The sequence below is a fragment of the Dermacentor andersoni genome, chromosome 1, assembly GCF_023375885.2.
Source record: "Dermacentor andersoni chromosome 1, qqDerAnde1_hic_scaffold, whole genome shotgun sequence".
NCBI classification, from domain to species: Eukaryota; Metazoa; Arthropoda; class Arachnida; order Ixodida; family Ixodidae; genus Dermacentor; species Dermacentor andersoni.
Genome location: NC_092814.1, coordinates 309530881 through 309549374, shown reverse-complemented (window position 1 = coordinate 309549374; position 18494 = coordinate 309530881). Strand labels below are relative to the sequence as shown.

The following is an 18494-nucleotide window of genomic DNA, read 5'->3' as shown; positions in this document are numbered from 1 at the left end:
ATTAACAATGTTTCAGTGACATATTCTATTATTTATTTATTTATTTATTTATTTATTTATTTATTTATTTCGTACGAATTGGAAATGTTCGCAAGAAGTATAATATGTTGGCTTCTCCACTACGCTAAATTGTTAGACGATTGAAGAATGATGGTAGCTGAAAAGAAACCGTGCGACTAAGCATATATATATTTCTCTATGAAATATCAAACATGGGGGTCCAATAACTTGCAAGTAATTAAAAAGACCAAAAAATATACCGCAATCCTCGTTGTCTTATAGGTGTTCATACCTGCATGCAGTATATTCTGGAGCTACATATGATGCTAGTTTTTGTCCTTTTTGAAGCTTTTAACAGATGTAGTCTGCATGACCGATATCTTTGCTGTCGGTAACGATATTTCAGTAGTGTTCTTTTTTTGCGGCTTTATTGAGCCACAGTGGTATAGGAAGGTGCAGCTTATAAAGACAACGTACGGTTTTGTTCAAGACCGAAGCCAGTTTGCCCACGTGCACGTTCCACGGCATGTTCTCCTGAAACCAGATACCAAGAAAAGTGTGTTTTTGTACGCTGAAAAACTGTTTTCATAGGTTAGAACTATTTCTGCGTCGTCTTGTTTATTTATTTGTTTAAGTACAACGTATTTTGTTTTGCATAGATCAAGCTATATTTATTCTCCCGTAATCATATGGTTCTAACTGAAGTAGGGAAGCATTCCCATCGTGTTTCATATCAGTAAGGTTCTTGCAAGAAAAATATTTATTTGTGTCATTTGCGTACCCAATAACCTCAGGCGAGTCCGCAGTGTTGCAAATGTCATTGATACGTATTATTAATAATAGAGGGCCCAAAATTGAACCTTGCGGCACGCCGTATTTAAGACGTATTGCAGCGGACTATAATTTGTCAATCTTTACATATTGAGTTATCTTAGAAAGGCAATCTTCTATTAGGTTAAGGGCGGTGCCGCGCACCCCATAGTCAGAAAACTCAGCTACCTTCGTCATTGATGAGGGCGCCACCACATGTGCCACCACTATATCGCTGGGACGGGCCACTCGGCGCATCCGGTGATAAGCAAACACGGAGAAAATGAACTTTAGTCCTTTAGTACGAAGGGGATGGCTGAGGGGCTTAAACATGGGTGAGGGTCAATGATGGGCATCCTAAAATAACCAATATAAAAGAAAGAGCCCGTTCATAACATGTTGTTCAAGCTGGCCTCGCGCACAATATCCCATAGAGAGTTGATAGTTCGCCGGGCAATGCCCTGAATGGGTGACGTAGTCCATTCCTTAAGCAAGATAATGGCGTGTCCACTGGGTTTCTCTCTTGCTATCGCGAGACTTGGACAGTTCCACAATAGGCGCCTGTCTGACGATCGCCGCTGGTATACAAGTATTGCGCGTCACTGGCAAAGACGTCACGTTCGGCTCGGTCTTTTCCTCTTCCACGTTGCAGAGGCGTTGCCCTTGATGAGCTCGCGTCCTGCTGACGCCCCGTAGCCAGGACGTCCAGGCTAAAGCCCCTTTATGTGCGGTGCCTTCGCATTGAGCTTCCGCTTTGCTTGGAGTTCGACTCGCTCGATCTCCTCCCCTGGGTGCGAGCGCACAGGAGCGAAAGACACTGGGTCCAAGGAAACTGAGCGGGAAAATAACAGCTCGCTCGCTGCACCGGGGGCCACACCGATGCCGATGCTGCATGCCCGAGCGCTCGGGACCCAGTCCACTCTGTGCCGTAATCCCGACGAAGGAATGCGCATCCCATCGTGTCCCATCGACGCCTTTGGGGCGTCGAAGGATATCTTGTGGGACACGTGGAACCAGCTTACATTAGGTGGGCATCGAGAATGGCAAGCAGCACGTCGACTTGTTCAAGGTACGGAACAATACAGCGCAGGCGCGTCGTTGGTGCTAACGAACTTGACCGAGAACAATTGCGCCTCGTTTGATGAACGGAGGGGGCCCGCGGAAGCTGTGGTCCACTTCCAAAGGCACGTCTCGAAACAGATTATAATGATTCCTGGATTTTATTGGCTCACGAAAGGGCCAAATATGGCCAAGGAGCGCCAGTCTGACAACAGAAAGAAGCCCAATACCTCCAGGATACTAATTCTGGCTACGGGCTGTTTGCCCCTTACCATTTCGAGCTGAAGGCAGCGCGGGCTTTCTTCCCTCAGCCAGACGTATACCTTCTGATGCCAAATTTTACCAGTACGGGGTTTCCACGTTGGGCAGACATCTAATCGCCTTTTACTGTGCGAGAACCCACCGTGGCTCTCGATTCTGTTAACAGAATAGGAAATTCTACAAAAGTGAATCCGAAATTAATTTAGAAAAGCACAGTACCAGTAACAAGCATAATTGATTTAGACTTAGTTATAGAGATTACTGATTCTCCTTAGGCTTTATAAGAAGTTCATACGTTTAAGTATGCTAAAATTAGGCGCCTCAGCTGCACCTTTGGAACTCATCCACGGAAAGCGCTTAAAATTTCTTTGCCGTTGTATGGAAAGAATTTTCGAATCATTCGCGACCATTCTGCTGCACACACTTGTGATCCAACTTTAAAATCTGCAAGCTTCATGAGTTCACAAAAGCATACTGAATTTGTGACAGATGGCGTTCGCATATAGTGGAAAAATATGCTGCGCAAATTCTGTTGGCTTACTCAGTTGCGTGAAATATAAATGCAGTATACTTTAAAAGCAAAATTCGAACCAGAAGGTGTTAAAAGAAGAAAAAAAGAAAAGTTATGCACATCCAACGCACATTTCGGAAACGATGTGAAGCGAAGCTTTCGTGAAGATGTTAATTAAATGCTCTAATTTTGCCCGTTTCATCCCTGCATATTAGGCATAAAAATAAAAAGGAGGCGTACGTGCGTGTGCTCTTGCACACCCGCGCTACCCAATGTGACAACTCTTGTATGGTCTTGTATTTCTACGCGTCTTTTTATTTATTTTAAATGTGCGACCCGATTACACGCATTCCCTATACTTAAGCTGTGAATACCAAGGTGTCTTTAAGCCTGTCCGCCGAACGTACATACTTAATGCCACCAGGTGTTAAAATTTTTTTTTCTTTTTAATGCACACAGCAACCCTCCAAGTTAAAACACAGTTGCAGGCAAGAGGTTGTTACGTGCCATGGACAACAAATTTCCGCTTACGTCTACGTGAAGACACAATCAACTTCTGCTTCATAGACTGCAGTGATTTCATTCTTTTCCTCTATCCGTCCACGTGAAGACACAATCAAATACGGACTGCAGGCTTGTCATTTTTTTCCCTGGGACATCATTCGTAGAACCCCGAAGAAGGATGTCGACGAAAGGCAATTCTCATTTATATTCTTGCCTTTCAAAAATTGCGAAGGTCACCCAGATGAGATTCTCGTATTAATTCATCTACATATGGTCTCTGGAAAATTAGGATGTGCGACAGACATGCAGAAGCCCCGCGACCAATGAAATAGTTTTTTTTTTTTTTAATCCGCTGCATATGTACGCAGTATATATATATGTACGCAGCTCAAGAGGCCGCAACCAGAATGGATGTTTTTCTTTGTATTTGCCTGCCTGTCTATTTATTGTGTCTGTACCAGAACTTTTATAGGATGTAGAGAGCTACTATCCTTTTTTCCAATAAATAAAAAAGAAAAGAAAAAAGAAACGTCGATTGAGGCCTAATGGTTAGAGCATCAGGCTGATGGGCTTAGAAGGACGAGGTTGGATTCCAGTATCGGGAAGGTAAATTCCGTTTTCTTTCTTCTTCCCTCTTTTTTTTTTTTTTTTTTTTTTAGGCTATTCGGCATGACAGAAGCAAGCACCCAGGTGCACGTTAAATAACTTCAGGGGCTGGAAACTGATCACGAGTCCACAGCTACGGCGTATACCTCATAATGAAGCCTTGTTTAGGGCACGTAAAACTACACCATTCATTTTTTCTTTTGTCGAGATCTAACATTCGGTATACCGCGTTGGTTGTCGCAGACGCTGATGGACCCTGAGCGGTGGCACTTCCTGAGGAAGGAGGTGACGGCGCGGGTGGCAGTGGCGCATCTGCCGAAGGAACTCTTCCAGTGCAACATGCGCTCCAAGGTCACCGAGTGCGCCACCTTCGAGTGCAACTCGGCGTGAGTGCGCGCTTTTCGTCGGCAACCGGGGCATCGCTGTGTTTGCCGTGCGCTCTGCAATGATCGCAACACTTTTCACTGCAGGGAGCTCCTAAAGTCAGGATGGCGCCCAACTTTTAGTCAAAATATCTCAACACGCACTAGGGTGGGCACGGTTACCTTGCATGCGAATGCGAGGCAGTAATCGTGTGGCGAAGTTAATCGAGGTGCTAGCACGAACCGTGGCATGAAGTTGCTCAACGCCGTTCTAACGAAGCGACATGCAAACGTAAACTGGCCGGTTGGACGGATCCGGAACGCTGCACAATAGCGTTTAAACTGAATATGCGAGAATAAAAAAAAGAAAGAATACATGGAAAATCTACGTAACGTTCGTGACTTTTGTCGGACATATATGACCAAGCTTCATTTCGTTGAGATTCGTAGACTTATAATTAAACTAGCCGGAGTTGCCCAGCTGAAAACGGCAGGTTCTTATGTTATTGTTAAACTTAGTGTAAAAACCAGATTGCATGGAGCAGCGGGAGGGAAACTAGCGCCTTATTCACACAGTAAAGGCGCCTGACAGTTTTCGCGGATGTTTCTTTCTATAACACCACCATTATGACCTATATACTAGTGTTCCTGTATATGCTGGAACACTACTATATACAGACCGGGTGCGCCATCTGTTAGTGATACACAGCACGAATGCTCCGACACGCGCTGTACAGCGATCCAGCTGTTACACTTTCTTGCGACGCAAATTAGGCTGACGCATTCTATGCAATGCTAGCAATTACAGCATAGTAATTACTAGTTTTGCACGACTTGCGGGCACCGTCGATGCTATGGAGTCCAGGGACCCCTAAATATGTTGTAGCGCGTTTTACTGTTACTAATTTTTTTTTGCGTTCTGGTTCTCCTTTTTCGTGCAACGGGAATAAAATGAAACTATGACTTCAACTGCGTCTGACGCTCCGGCTAGCTGTGCCGCTGGGGTAGGACGGCAAAATGCCAGTTTGCAGAGCCGCCATGACTCACGGGACAACAGCTTCGATGGACGCCACGATGCACGAGACAGTGATCAGCTATAGTACCGGCGCTGACACGCAATAAGTTTAGCGAAGCCGGCGGCAAGAAGTGAAAGGCGCAGTTTTCTGCAGCGCTCTGCATTTGCGAGCAGCTGCAAAATGTTTACCGCAACCTGAACTGACACGTAACGCAGCTGCAAGGCTTATACAGCATGCGCGCATAATAATGCGCTGGCAATCGCTGTCGCCGATCCGCACTTTGGATGAAACTGAAACGTTCCTTTGTTTCTGTGTCTCTCCTTCCATTGAATAAAACCCCTCCTCGGACCATCAGGATTCGGCTGACCTACTACAGGTACCCGAACGAAATGTGCTACACAATCGACAACTACCAGTGGACAAACTCACAGCACCCGCTTCAGCAGTGCGAGTCTCCTTGGAACTACGGTGTGTATTCCTTTGTCCCTTTCGAGGTCACGCACCTGCGAACAGAATGTATTGATCGCGCTGGCAAGGTAACATCGCCGTTTCCTGCCTCCCGTCTTGAACCCCACCTCCCCGTTCGTTTTCTTACTTCTCGCCTGTGCTGTTTAATGTTCCCAGCGAATAGGCCGGAATTCACGAAGCTTTTCGTTTGTAAGAGGCTAACTTCATTGGACGGTCGCTTCAGGTAAACGTTCGCTATAGAACACGACAGGCCGATGCCTTTTCTTACGAACCGCTCTAGCGTACCATCTGCTTCGTGCACACGTGCCGAGCTTACGTTAGCAGGTACTGCTGCGACACGGGAGGGTCTGCATGTTCGTGGACTTTGCTAATGCGAAAAAGGCCAGAGCGCTAATAGATACGCAAACGACGCGGAATAGTGACGAGGACAGGATTAGCGGCACATATAAAACGCACACAGATGAGTGCCGCGGTTTCTAAAGTTGTTTCTAAAATGCTGTTGTTTCTGAAAAGTCGTTTCTAAAACTTTGTTTCTAAACATGCTTTTTCTTGCATGTATATATCTTCTGTAGAATAAGAAAAGAATGGTCAATTCTTCTTTTTCGCCACAGAACGGACATCGCGGGGAGGGAGCCAGACTTTTTAGCTGTTTTTTTTCTTCGACACTACACGCTTAGCACAACGAGAAAGCACTCAACAACCGGCCTTAATTGGAAACGTTATGCGTGAAGAAAAAAAAATGACTCATATTTGACTTAGAGCGCGGACAAGGACACAACAAATGAAGACCAGGCAGGACGAGCGCTATTTCAAACTAAAGTTTATTCTCGGAAAAACACGTCTACTTACCAGTTGACACTGTTACGGTTCACTTCGTGCGGCAATGACTGCAACGGATGCCAAACGCGTGAGACATGACGTGCCTAACAGTCACGCTCGTCAACATGAAAAGACTTGTCCGTCGGGTGAGTGCGACGGGATTGAGCGCCAATGCAAATACTTTCCTCTGTCCTCCGTTCTCCGCCTCTACGCAAGAGAGTGGTTTCTCTCCGAATTCCTCTGTGTGGGTTGACCAGTGGGCTGACAAGGCACCTCTACCAGGGAGCAAAAGAGAATAAGGCTGGCCGCATGGTGTAGTGTATAAGAAGGCCAGCGGGACGTCACGGACAGATCTTCTCTGTTCTTGCGCGCAGAAACACGCACGCCGAACGTTTCTGCACTTTCTGTCTTGGAGCGCACTGCTCATCCGCAAGGATCTAATAAACTTCTGTTATTTATTTTAATATCGTCTCGTCTTCCCTTCCGTACCCCCTCCGATGGTCAATCTGGTTCGAGCTCCAAGCAGACGCTGGTGAAGGTCTCGAAACCCCATCCCCGTAACAACTGGTGGCAGCCTTAACAACACAGATCAAAAGCAATGTACCTCATTGCGCAAGTGTTCTCTTTGGTCTTTTGTGGTGTTGTGAACATAGTCGCCTCTAGGATTAAATTTTGCAGCTTTCGTAAACATCTTTTTTTGGGGGGGAGGGGGGAGGAGGGCGCTTGCGCAATGACCCACATTGCTTGTGATCTGCGTCGACTAATAAAGACGCGTGTTTTTCCGTGAATAAACTTTAGTTGGAGCTGTCTTGTGTGCTTGTGTTGTTTGCGCTCTAAGTCAAAAATGGATTCTTACAAACTCGCCCGAATTTCAGTTCTTGTAAAATAGTGACGGTGACTGCCGCACGAATATTCTCAATTAAAGCAGCCACGTTCTGCGGATGTCCAGAATGTGGGTAGATTCATGAAATAGAGAGGGTGTCGTGCAAGAAACCACAAAGGAAACGAAACGGAAAAGCTCCGCAGTTGAAGAAACAATTCGTCCTGGTCGAGCATTCAGCCCGAGGGTACCATTCGACCAAGGCAACCTGTAGCTATGGTAGGAGTGTGGTGTAGTGTTGTAGCTGCAGGTGCATTTAGCCGGCCAATCGAGGCTGGCAATCACTCTGCCTGGGCGTCTCTTGCAGTGTCACTGCGGTATGTTACCACGAGTTGATTACGAGGTACACCGTAGAGGGCGACTCCGGATTAATTATGACCACCAGGGGATCTTTAACGTGCCCCCGATATACGGGACACGGGCGTTTTGGCATTTCGCCCTAATCGAAATGTGGCCGCCGCGGCCGGGATTTGATCCCGCTGCCTCGTCCTTAACAGCGCAACACCATAGCCGCCAGGCCACCACGGCGGGTGTGTTACCGCCTGTCGAACCTGTTAGAAAGTCGCAATTTCGTCCAAAAGGCGAAGCAGCGATTGCGATAGCAAACTATTAAGACAGCTATATGATTTAAGGATAATAGTTTTATTGGCCGTATAAACTTGTAAACATCCGCTTACTAACTAAATCAACTAGCGTGGGGCCACGCGTGCACAAGCAAACATGAACACCTCTCACTCGATGACCGCGGAAACTCGCTGTCAAAAATGTTCGCGAGAGGAAACGCGACAGCAGCAGCGAGAGAATTGACCTTCGTGCTGTCTCTTGCTTTAACGCGAGAGGCAGCATGCGGCGAGAACACAGCGCACACTAAACTAGCAGCACTCGGGCACTTTCTCCCCATCGCAGATCGCTTTCATGAAAGCGCTCGCCAGCGCGGCTCTTCACCTTTCTATCCCCCCGCCCCCTAATGCAGCGCGGTTGAGGTGTCCTCCTCTGAGAGGCAGTTACTGCGCAGCACATTATCCTACCTTTCACCTTCCACAAACTAAGAATCACTCACCGCCCGCGTACCGGCGCTCGGCCGCGCCACATACGCAGCCGCTGCTGGAGTGGAAGGCTCCCCAGTGCCTTGCGCGCAATGGAACACGAGGCGCTTCCTCTCCGCCTTCCTCCCATGCGCGCGCGAGGTTGAGCCACCATCCTCGGTACAGCTTCGCATGCTTTCACTTGCACCTACCGCGTAAGGCGCGCGGCCAGTATGTTATCGCACTTGGACTTTATGTAGCACATCACGACGACGCCGACGGCGATGGCGGAAATGCACCTCCAGTGCCCATATAATTGCTGTCGCAATAAAATATAAGAAGGCGTGAACTTTATTTGCCGGCTATGGAAACACAAGATATGGACTCATCATTATGGAAACGCAAGATGCTGCAGGGACGGATGTGGAAGGCGTTTCTTTTTTTTTTCTTTAAGCTCTTTCACGACGGTAGCTGGGCACGACGTTTGAAGCTAATACCTGTAGCTTAAGCGTATATCGACTTGTCTTTTTCGGGTGAACGCTTTTCACCGTCTAGCAAATGTGATCGCTCAGTGCGGGACGCGCCTGCATGTATCGGAAGTTTCTGAAATGTTATCGATGGTTCTATCCACTGTCTGTTGTCACCGAACCTTGTGTAATCTGATTGCATGTATGCGCGACGCGAATGGTGTAGAACTTTCTGGAAGACACGTGGGTACCAGCGATTAGTCTGGAATGTTCGACTGCTCGTGGATAAAAGCCGACGCTCTTGACAGGCAGATCAGGTTTCGATGATCGCCGACTGTGTTCGCCCCTATCGTTGTGCTTTAAGTGTAGCCTGTTCTTTTTTTTTTTGGGGGGGGGGGGGGGCACAGGTTCGCCCGATAAAAGCTAGTTTCGTCATTCGCAGTATTTCTACTGTGTTCTTTAGCGTCACTACTACGTGGCAATATACACTGCATTCAAAGAACTTTACCTCACGTAGAGAAGAAAAATCCCTCCCACTGGAGAACTTGACCACGAATTACCAGAATCCCCTCAAAGTGTACTACACAGATGGGTCCGCATAGCGAACGAGTACCGCTGCGCAGGTGCTTACGGTGTACTGTCTTTGAGAGCTACGTATGGTCTGGACGGCTGAACCGTCTGGCCTCATCAACAGTTATTGAGGGCGTGACAATAGCTGCTGCCCTACGCAAGCTAAAGACTTCGCCTACACAACATGTCGTGACCCTCACACAGACTCGAAGTCTGGCATCGTGACAACTTCGTCGCGGTTTACCATTCAGCGTGTTCCCGCGAAAGTCACTATCGTGCATGAAAGGCTTCAACAACAAAGTACTCACATTGAAGTTTCAGGGGATCCCCTCTCACTGTCTCGCATTGGGATCGCTGGAAATGACGAAGCTGGTGGTCTTGCATACACAGCACTCTCACAACACCCTAAAGTCGACCAAAAAGCAAGCAAGTCATGAAGTCGGGCATATCTACTTAATTTCTGTTGCCTTGCACCGACACAGTCACTCTGTGCCAACACAGTCGAACGCTATAACATCCTGCTCTAGTGCAAATTATTCCATGACACGTAGGGATGGGGAAATGATTGATTAAATGAAATCAGTTTTATTGCTTCCATAGACTTACATTTGGGTCCCTCGCACATCCATGCTCTCCCTGTACGCTGGTGGCCGCAGAGCTGATGCTTCGGGCCTCCTGGGATCGAAACGCGACTGTGGCGCTGGCGGAGCCCGAGGCACTACCGCTGGTATTGCACAGCCCGTACTCGTGCCCACCCGACAAGCTCTCTTCGGTCATGATCAAGCCGGGCATGATGTACACCATCGCCATCTCGCAGGTAAGTTAAGGGTCCGCACCACTCTTATGTCTACGAACATGAGCCAGTGAAATGACTCGATCGGTAACAGCGCGCGTGTCTCTTCGCTGCATAATCTCGCTTACTGTGGCGACTTACTGTATGACCCGCACGCAGACTCTTGACAGTGACTGCACTCAGTACGCAGATTAGAGTCAATGGCATTATTTGGTCGAAGTCGCCTGGGGTCGCTTCAGTCGCTGTATTACGTCGATTACTGCCGTATTCTTCTTTCCTTGTCAAAGTGAGTTCCATGCATACCATCGATGTTTGCTTTGCCTATGAAGAGCAGGGCCGCGTAATGCTCGAGAGACAGAGAGAGAGAAAGAGAAAAGTTTAATGATACGAAATGCAGAGAGGCCGGCCTGAGGTACGTTCCTCTACGTCAGCTACTCTGCGCTGGGGGAACAGAAAGAGGGAAAGAAAGAGGGAAGGAAGAGGCGCGTGATGGATGACGATGACGAGAGAAGCAGGATGTAAAACATATAGCAAGTAATTTGGCCTACTCAAAGCCTACAGACCAGGCCCGTACTCTTTAAAAGGTCAAGTGAGGCCCGGATGGCCTTAAATCTCGATTTAACGTCTGTTAAACGGCATGAAATGACGTCCTCCGACAGCGGCGGGCTGTCGAGGCGCGTAAGGTCATTACTCAACGTTTGTCGCTGATCTGTACGTACTGCGGGAAGTCACACAGCACGTGACCAATGGTCTCATTCACAGTTCACAGTCTGGAGGCTGGGTGCGTCGCACGAGGTGTGCGTACCCGCACGTAAACGCCACCCCCAGTCTTAGTCTGTGCAGAAGACTGGCACAGCTGCGGTTAATTTTTGGTGGTAGCCTAAATTTCATGGTAGGGTCCAATCTTTGGAGTCATCTGTGGCGATTATCCGGATTGTCCCAGAGCTTTTCTGTCGCTTTTTGCATGACACTTGAGAAAAGGCAGTTGGATTCCGCTCTTGAAAAAGGAATTGCAAGCAGTGGCTCTGGTTCTTCGAGTGCCTTCTTTGCTTCGGCATCGGCCAGTTCGTTGCCGTGTACAGCACAATGACTTGGAATCCATTGAAATGTTATGTGGTAGCTGTTCTTTTCCGCTAGAGTGTATAGCTCGGCAGTTTGAAGAGACAACACTCCGTAAGAGCTTCCTTTCATTAGAACTCTAAGTAGCTGCAAAGCCGATTTCGCGTCACTGATGGCTGTCCATACATGAGGAGGCTGTCGTGAAATATGGTGAACTGCCTCTATGATTGCCACTGGTTCCGTGGATGTTGGTGTCGTCTTGTTACGCAGGCGAAATCGTCGTTTTGCTTGATGTGCAGGCACAACGAAAGCCGCACCTGACGCATGCGACGAGACCGATCCATCTGTAGAAACCTTCACCGATGAGCCATATTCTTGCGACGTATATTTAAGTGTTAGGTGTCTGAGGCCCACGGTATCTATTCGCGATATTTTAGAAATTCCGGGAATAGAGAGACGTACCCGTATTTTGGACATTACCCATGGGGGCCATACGTGGAAGGTTAGCAGGTGCAAATTATGATGGTCTGGCGGATTCTTGACATTTGATGGCTCTAGAACAAGTAGAGTCCGGCCTTATGTCGGGAAGTGTCGATAAGAAGTGGCGTCGGTGCCGGCGCAGCAGCCGCAGGAATATTCGAAGAGGTTTGCATTGTAGAAAGGCATGTACAGGGGTGACGCAAGCTTCCTCAATTGTCTCAGTACCTGCAGTGCCAGTTACTGCAACTGGCCAGAGACAAATGCGCTGCGATAGCGTTCACACGGAAGCTTATGTGCCGGTGTCGGATTATTATCAGCGGTAATGTCGCTCCCTATATCACCCACCTCAGATACCTGAGCGTTGTCACTGACCGCTATGTTTCATGGTCGAAGCATGTGGCAATGTTAAAGAAAAAATTAACTGGACTTTCTGGCCGGTATGAAGTGGGGCCCATCTCAGCATTCGCCACTCCGAATGTACCAGGCTCTATGTATACGTCGGCTAAATTTTGTATAGTCTGCCAGTTTTATCAAGTATGAGCCTATCACGTTTGCGACAGCTGTAAAGTGCCCATGCACAGATGCTGAGAACATGTCTAGGGGCTCCACGTTGTGCCTCATGTTGTGGTACAATTGCGTACGCTCGAGAATATGTTGGCTACCACTGAATGCGTGAAAGCCGAAAGTACTGTTAGCTTTCCTGTGTCCGCCTTGTAATAACGGTCAGTTGTAGGAATGTGAAGTTGTCCGAATGGAAGAACATGCCTTTCATGTACAATCAAAAAGCTTTACATTGAGTACTCGCTTCATAGTGATACTGTACAAAGGAGGAAATTTACCTGAAAATGGTTTAACGCAATGTTGATTATGTGACACAGGTGGCGTACCACTGGTGATATCAGTGAGCATTACAGATTAAAGATAACTTGCTTTGGCTACCACGGCTGTTTTTGGGATCTGATTGAATGAGTTCGCCACTCGTGGAAAAGTCGGGGATGTCGCCTCCGCATCCGCGCATGTGACGTGCTGCGGCGCGGAGACGGTTTAACGGATTCATTTTTCTTTGCGGCACTCTCTCTGCAGTTGGTGCGCGCGCGATGTCGCCTGGTTTAGCGCCCGAGTGAGAGGGAACGATCGTCGGATTTCTCGCACCCGCTATGCATCGCTCTGGTGTGTTTTCTCGGCGCGGGAAGACCGGCGTTCTTCCGATTCTTCTAGGGTAAGGGACGCGTTTTGGTGGCATTTTCAAGAACCTTTCATTTACAACAGCGGACAGCAACGCATCACTCTTTCCTGGCAAGAAGTGGGCATGCCAGTGCTGAACATAGGACGCGCGAGGATGCAGATCCGGCTATTCGCTTACTTCGATAATAATGTCCGATTGCTTCCGCAATGTTCTTTTTTCTGCTACAAAAAAGCACGAATATGACCGATATAGTTAAACACACGCGAGTGCGCGTACTTGTCGATCAGACAGATTCAATTCCCGACCACGGCAGCCGCACTGTGACGCAGGTGATATGAAAAGTCCCCAGTGTTAAGATATTATCATCATCATCAGCCTATTTTATGTCCATTGCAGGACGAAGGCTGCTCCCCGCGATCTCCAATTACCCCTGTCCTGCGCCAACCGATTCCAACTACCACCCGCAAATTTCCTAATTTCGTCGCACCACCCGGTCTTCTTTCGTCCTCTACTGCACTTCCCTTCTCTTCGTACCCGTTCTGTCACCATAATGGTCCAATGGGTACCTACTCTACGCATTAGATGACCTGCCCAGCGCCATTTTTTTTCTCTTCATGTCGATTAGAACGTCGTCTATAACCATTTGCTCTCTGATCCAAACCGGTCTCTTTCTGTTTCTTAAAGTTATGCCTTGCATTCTTCGTTCCATCACTCTTGGTGCAGTCCTTACCTTGTTCTCAAGCTTCTTTGTCAGTCTCCAAGTCTCTGCCCCATATGTCATCACCGGTAAAATGCACTGATTGTATACCTTCCTTTTCAATGATAACGGTAAGCTTCCAGTCAGGAGCTCACGATGTCTGCCGTATGCGATCCAACCCATTTTTATTCTTCTGTGAATTTCCTTCTCATGGTCAGGGTTCCCTGTAATTAGTTGACCTAGGTAAACGTACTCCTTCACAGACTCTAGAGGCTGACTGGCGATCCTGAATTCTTGTTCCCTTGCCCGGTTATTTATCATTATCTTTGTATTCTTCATATCAGTCTTCCAGCCCCACTCTTATACTCGCTCTGTTAAGGTCCTCAATCATTTGTTGTAACTCGCCTGCAGTGTTGCTGAATAGAACAATGTCATCGGCAAACCAAAGGTTGCTGAGGTATTCGCCGTCGATCGTTACTCCTAAGCCTTCCCAGTTTAATGGCTTGAGTATTTCTTCCAAGCACGCAGTGAATAGCATTGGAGAGATTGTGTCTCCTTGTATGACTACTTTCTTTATAGGTATGTTCCTACTTTTCTTGTGTAGAATTAAGGTGGCTGTGGAATCTCTGTAGATATTTTCCGGGGTATTTACATAAGCGGTCTGTACTCCTTGATTACGCAATGCCTCTATGACTGCTGGTGTCTCTACTGAATCAAATGCTTTTTCATAAGCTATGAAAGCCACATAGAGAGGCTTATTGCACTCTCCGAATTTCTCGATAACCTGATTAATGACATGGATGTGATCCATTGTAGAGAATCTCTTCCTGAAGCCCGCCTGTTCCCTTGGTTGACTAAAGTCCAGTGTTGTGCTTATCCTATTCGATATTATTTTGGTAAATAGTTTGTACAATACTGGGAGTAAGCTAATAGGCCTATAATTTTTCAGTTCTTTAATGTCTCCCTTTTTGGGGATTAGTACAATGTTTGCATTCTTCCAGTTTTCTGGGACCCTTGCAGTTGACAGACATTTCGTATAGAGAGCTGCAAGTTTTTCAAGTATTATGTCTCTCCATCTTTGTTTAAATCGACTCTTATTCCATCTTCTCCTGCCGCTTTTCCCCGTTTCATGTCTTGCAAGGCCCTTCTGACCTCATCTCTAGATATAGGAGGAGTTTCTGTATCCTGTTCATTATCGTTTCGAATGGAGCTCTCCCGAGTCCTCTGGGTACTGTTACAAGTCAGTATAGAATTCTTCCGCTGCATATCTTATACCTTCAAGATTGCTGATGATATTACCCTGCTTATCTTTCAGCGCATACATCTTGGTTTGTCCTATGTCAAGTTTACTTCTCACTGATTTCAGGCTGCGTCCATTTTTTTACGGCTTCCTCAATCTTTCTCACGTTATAATTTCGAATAACACTTATTTTCGCCTTGTTGATCAGTTTTGACAGTTCCGCGAATTCTATCTTATCTCTTGAGTTGGACACTTTCATTCTTTGTCGTTTCTTTATTAGTTCCTTTGTTATTTGGAAGAGCTTGCCTATTAGTTGCCTTGGTACCTTGCCTCCCACTTCAGTTGCTGCCTTTGAAGCCAGCCTCGTTACGGTTTCATTCATTACCTCTTTGTCACCATCATCATCTCTCTGTTCTAAGGCTGCAAAATTGTTTGCAAGTAGCAGCCTAAATTTGTCTGCTTTTACCCTTACTGCCCCTAGGTTGACCTGTTTCTTCTTGACCAATTTAACTCTTTCTCTCTTCAAATTGAGGTGAATCCGAGCCCTCACTAACCTATGACCACTGCACTTCACCCTACCTATCACTTCTACATCCTGCACAATGCTGGGATCGGCAGAAAGTATGAAATCAATTTCATTCTTTGTTTCACAATTAGGCGTTTTCCAGGTCCACTTTCTGTTACTACGCTTCCTGAAAAGGTGTTCATTAGTCTCAGTTTATTCCTTCCTGCGAATTCTACCAGCACCCCTCTTCTAGCGTTTCTAGAATCGACGCCATAGTTTCCAATTGCCCGTTCACCCGTCTGCTTTTTCCCCACTTTTGCATTTAAGTCACCCATTACTACTGTATACCGAGTTTGCACTTTTCTCATCGCTAATTTAACATCTTCATAAAACTGATCTACTTCCTCGCCGTCGTGGCTGGATGTTGGAGCGTAGGCTTGTACTACCTTTAATATATACCTCTTATTAAGTTTGATTACGACTGCTGCTACCCTCTCATTAATGCTGTAGAATTCGTCAATGTTGCCCGCTATGTCATTATGGATTAAGAATCCTACTCCGTATTGCTTCTTGTCAGGGAGACCTCTATAGCAGAGGACATGGCTGTTATTCAGCAACGTATAAACCTCACCAGTTCTTCTAATCTCACTAAGGCCGGTGACATCCCAAACAATGTCTGATTGTTCCTCAAACAGTACTGCTAAGCTAGCCTCACTTGACAGAGTTCGGCAATTAAAGGTTGACAGGGCTACTTTCCATTGGCGGCCTGTCCGGACCCAGAGATTCTTAGCACCCTATGCTGCGTTACAGGTCTGACCGCCGCCTTGGACAGGTGCTCCGCAGCTGCTGGGGACTGAGGGCCGTGAGTTAACTGTAGATATCATTGGGGAGGTTTTGTCTGAATACTGCATCTGGGAGGCCAATTCCTGTTCTGGTGCGGGAGTGTCTTTGTTCAAGCTTAGTGGGCCTTCCTAATTTGGTTGTACTTGGATAAGTATAGCCCCACTCGCTCTCGGCAGCATTCGCCGGTGTCAGGCGCCACTCCAAGCCTGCAGATGTAGTGCACTGGAGAATGTCATATGCAGATACACCATCGTAGATTTAAAAAAAAAAAAAAGGGGGGGGGGGTGGGATTTGAACTACCGACTACCGTAATCGAGCATACGACATAGCTCAGTAAGATAATCCCGCAGGCGGCTAGACTACCTTGACGCCGAAAAGTGCGGCCCAGAGGGCCCTACGTGCCTAAGATATCCACTGATTGTCATAGGTCGCACAATATATTATCAATTATTCCTGGTCCTAACATCTTGTTTCCAGAATCTCACGCACGCACGCAGTCTTGAACGCGCCCAGGTATACACAAAATATTTTCGCTGAAATTGAACAGCACTTAAAACACTTGCGTGTAAAAATAAAAAAGGGAAAAGTTTTTCAGCGCTTACCGGGAGGCCCCGGGCCACGTATCATTCGTTCGTCGCGTCTGCGTGTCTCTTGGCGTCCGAAAGCTAGCGCTCACGGGTATCCAGAATGGTGAGTCCTGTCGCCGTATCGATACCGCTCTGAGCCTCGCGCAAAGGAAGCGACCTTGAGAGCTCCCTGTGGTGTCTCCACCCTTTTTTTCAGCTTTGGACAGCGGTTATAATAGAGCTAATGAGAAGGAGGAAATGGGGGGGGGGGGGGGTAACTGAACCCGTAGTTTTTCTGGGAACGCTGCGGCCCTAAACGCTAGAAAGTTGGGAATTGTATGGCTCCTTTAATCTACAGTGGTGCCTCCTTCGATCAGTCAGACATGGTTTGGACATTTCACGCTTTTAAACAATTGGCGGAATCTGTTGCCGCCGCGGCCTCAATACAGTTATCGGGATTACAAACGAAAATAAGCAAGAAAGAATCACTGAAGATCCAGACGAAAGGAATGGATGCATATACGATCGTTCTGAGGTGCTGAAAATCTGTGTGTTCTGTGTGTTAACTTTACAGCTAGGTGTTGTTGCTACATGCGTTTCCTTCTTGTTTGCGTGAATATTGTAAACAAAAACCTTCCCGTCATTTCTCTCTATTCCTCTTGAGCGGAAATTTTGCATCCTCATAGAAAGCCCGTTTTGGCGGCGCGCCTCGTAAGTTGCTGCGGATAAGTTCTAGAAGATTTGTAGGGTTAAGGAGTGTGTAGTGCCAACACCTATACGCGTATTAGGTTCACCCAATACGCCTTCAAGATCTGTATAAGCTAGCTTCTAAGGATGCGTTTAAAAGATCCCCCGCTAGCTTGAGTCTTCTAGCAGTACGGTGTCTCTTATTGTCCAGGTGTATAGCTTTGCGATGCCAACTCATCTATTTTTCTTTTTTTTCGGCTTCACGTTACAATTTTCTATCACTTGGTAGAACAACGCAAAACTTCCTAATTACCTAAGCGACACTTCAATGACGCTTATGTTCGGGATGCATTCATTTGCGCGCGCGCGCGCCCAACTGAAGCGCTTGCACAGTTGCAGGAACGGGAGCGTAAACCGGACCCAACGTTACTTGTCTAGTAACAGTGGGAAGACCCACATGCGAAACAGCCATCATGTTTGTGGTTTCTGTCGTACACAGGAGAAAGTGGAGCGATTGCCTTCTCCTTACAAGTCAAGCTGTAACGACTACATCTCCATGGGCATCCAAAAAAAGTACTTTGGGTACTACACTCAGGACGTAAGTATGATGATGTTTCTAACACCCTTCTGTACTTCTTTTTCATTCGTGCATGCCTTAAACTACATAAACTTCGTTGAAAGACACATTAACAGAGATGTTTCTTTTTTCTTGTTGGCCAGGACAGCCGGCTCATGTTTGTACGGCACGCCGGCAACATGGGTATACTTCAGCGAGAACGCAGCTTTTTAATTAACCACATTACCTGTATGCCTTCAAGGAATACTCGTAAATCGACCTGTTCTATACTCGCGGACAACTTTCTGTGGCTATGAAGCGAAAGCTAGGGGCGCGTGGCTGTTGCACGTGTGTTACCGCGCCAAGTAGTCCGGTAGTCCGGCAGCGTTTGACAGTGCTTTTTGTTACTCGCAACAAACGCTGAAGCTGCGCAGCTTCCACGTGCGACGGTTTCGCGTTTGTCCCGACGCGGAAGGGAAAATCCGCAATATAAGTAAACCTTTACACTCCGTGGTGTGTTCTGT

General features: G+C 47.1%; 1 protein-coding gene across 3 annotated transcripts in view; it reads left to right on the top strand.

The window, feature by feature from the left end:
- Nucleotides 1-5380: 5380 nt before the first annotated feature.
- The window catches only part of LOC126548495 (epithelial sodium channel subunit beta-like), a 71045-nt gene continuing 57931 nt past the window's right edge, over nt 5381-18494 (top strand). For all 3 annotated transcript variants that reach the window (XM_072285259.1, XM_050196705.3, XM_055063374.2), the window contains exons 1-3: nt 5381-5597; nt 10015-10175; nt 17914-18012. In XM_072285259.1, coding sequence (XP_072141360.1) covers nt 5414-5597; nt 10015-10175; nt 17914-18012 — 444 coding nt within the window. In that variant the 5' untranslated portion in view covers nt 5381-5413. The remainder of the gene's footprint in view (nt 5598-10014; nt 10176-17913; nt 18013-18494) is intronic.